Source organism: Dendrobium catenatum, unplaced genomic scaffold (genome assembly GCF_001605985.2).
Source record: "Dendrobium catenatum unplaced genomic scaffold, ASM160598v2 fragScaff_scaffold_1063, whole genome shotgun sequence".
Classification (NCBI taxonomy): domain Eukaryota; kingdom Viridiplantae; phylum Streptophyta; class Magnoliopsida; order Asparagales; family Orchidaceae; genus Dendrobium; species Dendrobium catenatum.
In genome coordinates, this window is record NW_021319525.1 from 705962 (window position 1) to 715070 (window position 9109).

The 9109-nt window shown below is 34.0% G+C and overlaps 1 protein-coding gene across 1 annotated transcript in view; it reads left to right on the top strand.

Moving 5' to 3' along the window:
• LOC110095193 (peroxisome biogenesis protein 2) overlaps nt 1–7701 on the top strand; it is a 31862-nt gene extending 24161 nt beyond the window's left edge. The window contains exons 4-8 of the mRNA XM_020820631.2: nt 3265–3401; nt 3507–3607; nt 4094–4211; nt 5784–5950; nt 7364–7701. Coding sequence (XP_020676290.1) covers nt 3265–3401; nt 3507–3607; nt 4094–4211; nt 5784–5950; nt 7364–7493 — 653 coding nt within the window. The 3' untranslated portion in view covers nt 7494–7701. The remainder of the gene's footprint in view (nt 1–3264; nt 3402–3506; nt 3608–4093; nt 4212–5783; nt 5951–7363) is intronic.
• The last annotated feature ends 1408 nt before the right edge of the window (nt 7702–9109 follow it).

Here is a 9109-nt window from a genome sequence, read left to right on the forward strand (position 1 = left end):
AGTCGTTATATTTGTCATATAATATTTTCTATGTTACAAAATTTAAACGTCTACGTGGTACAGCCATTGCAAGGGCTTAATGAGATTTCTGATTTACTGCTGACATGGGCCTGAAATGTCAATATTGCTTCTAGATGCAAGCTCTGGTGATCTGAGGATAAAACTACCTAGAACTTGATAATATTGCTATGAAATTAGAGTAAGAGAGTGAAATAAGCAATAGGTTTGTTTGGTTTGCTTTATAAGTGGCTTAGGGCTGTCATATTCTAAAGTGCTTGAAGAACATTACTAGATTCACAAATGCATGTTGGTGTTCCCTTGCAGATCAATGATACATATGAACTGAGAGGAGAGGTAGAACAACAGTCTACTTGTTTAAGTTAGTCAAGAGCTCAACCAACTTTGAGTGTAAACATTAAAGTTTGAATTTAGCCGCCTTCTTAGTTCATCTTCTTCCTATCTGGCGTATCTTGAATGCTTTGATGAAAACATCCTTTGATTATGCTCTATGTATGTAATGACCATTATCGTGCAACCTCTGATTATGGTGAGTTGAATAAAAGGCAACATGAATAACTAGTATTTGTTAAATCCTAGTAAATTTTGATGGTCTTGGGTTTGTCCTTGGTTTTCAATATCTTCTTCATCATCATTACCATTATCCCGTCTATTTGAGGTTGATGTTATAAATCCCCATATTTTATTCATTCAGGTTAGTTTTCAAAATCCCCTAAATCTTGGTTGGTCCTTTATTCTGATATTTTAATATAAGTAATCCCTTTTTTCAATATATGAATGCTTATAACTACATTGTACAACAGTATTATTGATGTGATACAAAGTCGTTCAGGAATTACTTTAAGGAAATTAAAGAGAGCAGATTGAACAAAATAATCCAAAATAAAATTATCACTTATAGCAAAAGATTAATCATTGGAATTCTCAGTTTTTAACTTGCTTAGGCAAAGAAGAGCGAAATCGATCGACCAAACAATTCAAGAAAACACAAAGAATAATTGTACGCTACGACAATAAACAAGAGTCCACGATTTAATAATGAGAATTTTCACCTTTGGAGTCCACACGCTCAACTAGTCTGGCTTAGCGGAAGAAGAGTCTCCACATTAGAACCGAGGTCACTCCGAGGAAGAAGGAACCTAAGATCGTCGTTCTTGGATAGGTGGCCGGAGCGGTGGAGGATGATGGTCGAACTGATGTAGAACGGGGACGCCGGCTTTGCTACGGAGAGGATCTCCTCTCCAAAATCTGAAATTGTTCCTTGCAAAAACTGAAATAAATCTGGATTTATCTCAGCTCACAAAATCTGAAAATCTGAATGTGAGAATTCTGTGTTGGAAATGAACAAACTGTCCAATAGTGAGAATAAAACTAATGGCAGCAATTGAACGGACATTCCAGGATTTGGATGTGAGAGGAAAGGGCTAGAAGGAGCAATCGGGATTTGAAAACCAAGGAAATGAGATTTGCCTGAGAAGAAAATTGAGGGAGACAGGTTGGACAGCAATTGACAAGGGGTCTACAGCCACTAGGAAGCATTCAATTCCGGAATTCAATTCAGGAATTCAATTCATTTTCTGAGAAATAACGTACAGGAAATTAATTCCTAATTCTCTTCTCAGGGAGAATCCAGCTGAAAACTACTGAGCTGTAATTTTAGGAAGGAGGAAGGCCAGATTTAGCAACGGCTGAATTAATTAGATTTGTCTGAGAAGAAAATTGAGGGAGACGGGATTCAAATTTCAAATTTGGATTAAGTTCCCTTAAAAAAAACTTCCCAAATCAGGAAGACCAAATAGGAAAGCAAATTAATCCTAGCAATTTTGAAACCCCTGGAGCTGGACCAAGGGATGGCCGGCGGCCAGATGGCCTGGTCAACAGGGGTGGCGGGGGGGAGCGGGCTGGCCGGGGGTGGGCTTCAGCCGGCGGGTGGTGGCTGGGTTGGGGACGGCAGCAAAGAGCAAGGGAGGGGAGTTTGTGGGGAAAATTCTTGGGATCCAAAGCATGAAACTCCAATCTCCCACAAGTGGCTTCAATCCCAATCTCCACAACAATGAATTGATCAAGAGAACTAAAAGAAAACGAAAGAGCAAGAAAACCCAGAACTCACAAAGAGATCTAGCTTCTCCTACGAACTCACTAAGAGATCGTGGAGGTTTGCACTCACAAAGAGAACATGAAATGTCAAATTTTCATTTATCCAAAAAACTAAAATTATAAATGCATGAGGTCTCATATAAATAGGCCAAAATGAAATAACAAGAAATGACACAAATGCCCTTCCGGGCTACATAAGCGACTCAATGCCCATAAGGGCAAAAGCGGAAAAATATTAAAATAAAATAAACTACTACATAAAATGACAAAATACAACTCATGATCGTGGCCGTCGATCTCCGGCATGTCATAAAGGTACATGTGTTGAAAATGCTGACGATGTCCTAATCAATTATGCTTTAATATCAAACATGATATTCAGCATTTTCTTGGACACCCATAGAAAATTATTCTTTATTTTCATTTTTTATATATTTTTGGCTTCATGTATTGGCCAACTCATCAACAGTATAATGCTTATATATTAACTATGTAGGATACTCACCATTCTGTTCGACACCTATAGAAATTTATGCTTTATTTTCATTTTTTTATGTATTTTTGTTTAATGCATTAGCAAGTCATAAGGCTATGGAAATAAATCCCAATAACCCATGACCAAACCTGAGAAAAGTACTTTGTTTCTTTCGTATTTCAAATCAGTCTTGTTCTGAAAGCCTTAAAAAAAAACTCTGGGTAATTCTTGGATTTGGGAAAAACTGTTCAGATTTTGAGCCCTTGTTATGATTCTTTGCTATAGTCATTAACCTTGACACTGCATTAACGCAATGGAAAGAAATACAATGAATGAACTACATGATGAACTCTGTTTTTCTCAAAATTTCTTTCATGATTGAGAATTTCAACTTGAATGGCATTGCTGAACAAGAATTTATGATAATTGTTTTTGCATTAGGCTTCTATGAACGCTAATTAATGGTGTTCAGTTAACATTTAGTTATTTACTGATTGATTAACCTTTTGGTTATTTATTAGGTAACCCTTACGTAGAATATAACCACTTCTATTCTTTGGGTTTCATTAGAATTTTATGTAAATAGCATTTACCACGTTGATCCCTTTATTTTTTTCCTGTACCCTACTTCATGCCTACATTGGGGCTTCAACTCATAAATTCTTCCCATGCAGTGAGAACAGGACTGGAAGGAACTGGGCTCTCTGTATCACAAAAATTATGGTACTGCATTGGTAGTGTTGGTGGGCAGTATATATGGGCTCGTTTACAGTCATTTTCGGCTTTTAGAAGATGGGGCGACTCTGAGCAGGTAACTTAACTTTCATTTGACAAGACGTAATGAATTTATATTTCTTATGGCATTAGCTTCTGTTGGGTAGTTTTTTAGATGCAAGGTTTAATTATTGTTCTGCAGAGACCGCTGGCACGACGGATATGGGTTTTAATACAACGTATTGAAGGCATTTACAAAGCTGCAGCTTTAAGTAATTTATTACTATTTCTGTATTCTGGAAGGTATCTTCTTATGTCCTAAAGACTCCCTTGCATTTATTCCAAGCTGAATGCATCTTTATAGATTTAGAGATAGTTTAAAAGAACAATTCTAGCTAAACGAGTTAATTTAAATAGAAGATAATATAAACAGAAGAATTTTCTTTACCTGAAACTTGCTCTGGATAAGGTCATATAAAATATGTATCAAATTTGAGGAGAGGTTGAGGAACTTTTCACCTTGCTTTACTGGAAGGGAAAATGACCTTAATTTTAATTTCCGACATCTAGATCATGAAAGGAAAAACTTAGACAGGCCAAATGATTATCTTAACTAGAAATTCATGAAAAGCTATATAATTAATATTTATTACAAATTCTGAACTGCTAATATTTTGTTAAAATTTTAATATACAACAGTCGTACAATATGATTTCATACTCTTCATGACATAATTACGGAAATTTTATTTTATGTGATATTACCTTAGTTTTCTGTTTCCAAGTGCAGGTATAGAACGCTTATTGAAAGAATTTTGAAAGCAAGACTTGTGTATGGAAGCCCTAATATGAATCGGGCCGTTAGCTTTGAGTATATGAATAGGCAATTGGTTTGGAATGAATTCTCGGTAATTTTTCTGGTGTTGAAAGCTCTAAATTTTATTGGAAAAACTGGAAAGTATAAAGTATAAACCCTCTTTGTTTCTAAAACTTTTAAGTTTTATATTCTGAAAACTTTTTCCATTTTTTTTACGGCTTTTATGCCAAATCGGAGTCACTGATTAAACATCCAGAGTACACTACAGAGGAAAGAATACTTAATATAGTTCTCATCCTAGCAGTATCTTTTTTTAATCCCAGTCTTGGTATATTCGGCTCACTCTATCTAGTCGGTCTCATCCAGTATATGATCTCTGCTTTGTGGTAGGACTACTATGCCAGGAATGAGAAGTTTTTAATTTCGAAGGAAATTATGTTTGACTAGTTGTATATTTGGTTATCTTTTTAGATGCAGTAAACTTGTTTATTCTGTACATTTGCTTTCCTTGTACATTGTGTCCTTTCCGACTTTCCAAAATAAAATCAATAACATCAAGCGCATCTACATCGAAATCAAACTGTCTGCATCAAAAACAGTTATGGATAATAATATTATTGGATTTTAAAATCATTTAGTTGTCAATGAATCATGGTGTTGAAGTTTCATCAGTAGAAAAGTCTACTATTGTGAAAAGCCCTTATTATGCTTCAAAGTTCAAATTCATTCAAAATTCCCTTGGATCACTAAGTTTGGATTTGAAATAGGACCAACTTTTTTATTCTCAAAGACATTCTCAATGATGTGATTTTTTTGGGGGGATTTACATACATACCATTTTATTTTATGCTATTTACATATCTAACTTCTAAAACTTTAATATTACTTGCCTACCATCCATAGAATAAATATGGGTGCATGAAATGAAATATTAAAGTTTATAGGTTGTTATTGGTGGTAAGAATGAAATATATGAGTGATGTGTTTGATATTAAAATTTCATATGAGTGGTAGGAATGTAATATTAAAGTTTTAGATGCTCGATATGCAAATAGTATGAAATAAAGTGGCATGTATGCAAATCAACCCCCCTCTTTTTTTTCATAACCGTGATAATGCACATAAGCAACGTAGGTACTACAAGTCTTTTGCCATATGAAATTCAAGAAGTTATCTGATAGAATACCATGTGTTGTATAAACATAAAGTTCCATCATGAATTCATGATATCATATTTGGTGGTTAGATACTGATTATTGGCATGATGTTTGTACACATCTCACTTTCCGAAGGGTTTCTTGTTTTAAAATATTTTAGTACCCAGCTAAGTTTATCCCGGTTCTTGTCATTCTTTATATTTCATGTATCGAGTATATTATATCAATGCCTTGTGAGCTGATCAATTAAAACAAGTCCAAACCTGTAAACAAGCTGAAGATTGACGAGATAACCATGCTATGTTTTTATTTTTGGATTGTTGGGTTGCTAAATAATGAATAAGCGTTTGGTCAAGGTTTCTGTGTATAATTTACAAAAGAAATATTGCTAATCATTGATGCCTGTGTGGAAATGAATAAGCTTTTGTTATGTGAAGTTTTGCTTGCTTGGTGGCTATATTAATGATTCAATCCGATTTTTTTTTTGTTTTGTTTTGGGTGTACAGGAGATGCTGCTTTTGCTGCTTCCACTTTTAAACTCATCTTCAATAAAAAAATTTCTTCTTCCTTTCTCCAAAGATAAATCATCTGGATCTTCAAGCAATGAGTCAGAATGCCCAATCTGCCATGCAAATCCCACCATTGCATTTGTGGCTCTTCCTTGCCAACACAGGTAAATTTAGTTTCTATTACTTTGGTATGTAAAGTTTTTTGACAGTCAAGTGTGCTTGTGAACCACTTCTGTTGATGTACTGCTAATTATCCTCGTTATGACGGTTTTTAATGCTTGTTGTTTTGGCACAGTAGCTTTCTTTTTGGGATAATCTGATTGTTTTGAACAATTCCCTGAAACCTTTATCCTTTAGGACTTTTTCTGCCTTATGAGTTATGAAAGCATAATAAGGGGCTATTTAGTTGGTTGAAAAGAAATGCAATGTAAAAGCCTGTAAATGGAATATAGTATAAAATGAATAATTTAGATTTGTTTGAATGAATATAAAATGAATGCATGAGATTATTTTTTTCATTTGATTTGAAGTAAAATTAGTGCAATGTAAAGTCCAAAGAGGTTGGTGGCGGCAGCCAGCGGCACCAGATGGTTGTTGGCGGTGGTGCCAGACAGTGGTCAGCCATGGCAGCGGGTGGTGGCAAATTTATGGTGTAATATGAACTCGCTCAAATCTGAGGACTTCCAAATATGCAAAAGATGAATTAGAGGGTGAATTCTAAATACCCCAAAGTTTTACGTTGCATTTGTTTTAAACTTCAAATGGGCGGCATAAACTAGAATTTTGTGATCATATATAGTCCTGTGATTTAGGGCAAATTATTGGGTCAGGTGACCGGAGGCGAAAAATAAGTTCGGACATCCAATAAAAATTTGCCGCGTCACCTTGCGCTTTTGACTGCGCTTTTGACTTGCGCTTTAGTTGTGCTTTACTTGCGCTTTACCTGCGCTTTTTGACTTGCGCTTTAGTTGCGCTTTACCTGCGCTTTAACTGCGCTTTACTTGCGCTAAATTTAAAATAATATTTTAGTGGTTGACTTGTGACCGGACTTGGCGGCGGCGGTGTTGGTTGGTTGGTGGTGGTGGTCAGTGGCGATGAATTTATGGTGTATTCGAAACTCGCCCAAATATGAGGACATCCAAATACGCAAAAAATGAATTAGATGGTCAATTCTAAATACCCCAAAGTTTTACGTTGTATTTATTTTAAACTTCAAATGGGCAATATGTCCTTCTATTATATCTTATGATTGCTCTTAGAACTTCAAAGAATTTTGTAATCCGGTCTTCATTAGAAAAGTCCCATCATTTGAATAAACAGAAATTTTGTAATCATATATTTTCTTCTGATTTAGGGGGTGTGTTAATTTAGGTTCATGTGTTGAACCTGCCTGATTTTAAAATGATTGGACACGAATATAATCAATTCAAACCTGAACCCAACTTATTTATTAAACGGGATAAAAATCTCAACAGGACCTGAATCTTCACTGTTTGATGCAATCCTGACTTTTTTGTCAGTTTCAAATCTGATTTTTATATTGTGTCAAATATTAAGAATAGTTGATTTTGTTACAGGTATTGCTACTATTGCCTTCGCACTCGTTGCACGTCAGTTAGCTCGTATCGGTGTTCACGATGCAATGAACCAGTAGTTGCAATCCAGAGACATGGATCAACCGAAACCAAAACGCCCAGCTTCAGCTGAGGAATTGTGTTGTTGTAAAAACAATGCGTGAAAATGCCTCTCCACTCTCCAGGCATGTATGTGTTGTTCATTCTTCTTGCGAATCTCACTGTAGGTATCTTTTTCTTTCCATTAAATTGATATATAGATGGCTTTTCTAGGATATATTTATTGCATCTGAATTCTATTGATATCTTCAGAAATATATTAAAAAATTTTCATTTATGAAGTTGGCAGCTAAGGCTTTGGAAAGCATATAATGAGTTGAATCACATGGGTGAATAACTTGCAGGTGATAAAGTTCACCTATGGTTAAGGTTATAAAAGACTCGAGTCACGTCAAGTAAAAGTAAATGCAGGGGCGGATCCAGCTTTTATCTAGCTAAAAGACTCCAACTCATTTAATAATATTGAATTTGGCTCCAATTTTAATTTAAATGAATAGTTTGACAAGCTTACAAGCGGAGCTAGGTTGAGCTTGAGTATAGACTCGAGTTTGAACTCGTGGTTTTATAAGTTTGGCTCATAAGTTTGTGAATGTGTTGAGTTTGAGTTGGTTCGTAATTTGATTCTACTCGCTTACACCCTTGATCAATAGAGCAACAAAATTTTGGCATAAAAATCATTTTTATAGTATTACCTAGGATATTTTATACAATAATTGTTCAATAATGCACATCAATTTTTTTAGGGATTATTATCTTATGTGGTTATATAAGATCAACTTAATATGTCAGATTTTTTAATTTAATTATCAAAATGTGTTTTCAAAATGATAATCTCTGAAATAATTTTCAAATAAAAATTAAAGAATGATGGAGCATAAACAACAACGTTCTTTAATTTGTTCTTTGATATGCTTGTTATATTTTACAAAAATTAAAATTATATGAATGAAATTTTAATTAAATTTCATATAAATGAATATTTGCCAATCTATTAGTTAGTGGAAAATGTCACTGCGGCTTAAATAAAGACAACTTTCGTCTTATTAATTTTTAAAATAATTTTTTAATTAAATGAATAATATTTTTTTTCATAAAATTTTACTTTAAAAAAACAATAAAAATATATTAACATAACTAACAAGGTTCATTTAATTTAAAATAATTTACAGCTGTTCATATTGGACCGAGCTTAAACGAGGCTAACAACGTAATTATAAGATGATAAGTTTAAAAAAAAAAAAAAAGATGCTAAGTTTTTAAATGAAGTGTTAATTTTGACCATAAATATACTATAAATTTTATTAAAATTAGCATAATTTAGTCAATCTTATTTTAATATTTAATAAATAATTAAAAAAAATCTGAAATTTATTCAACTGATTAGTATAATTACATGAATATAATTGTTGTAAAAATAATACCATGGAAACATACAAGGCTTGGACTTCAAGAAGCCTGCTTCAGGGTGCGAGTCAGCGCTAGTTCTACCTCCTCTGCTCAATAAATGGAGAAATTATTTTGTATGGAGATCAAATGCAAAACATCATTCAAATACCAATTTAAATACGTCACGTCAAGTCATCAACAGTATTGAGCAGCGGTACCGAACATAGGGGTGACGTGGTACATTATAATTAATCTACAGACGATATTCAACATCCGGATAGAATAATTAATCCAATAAATGGC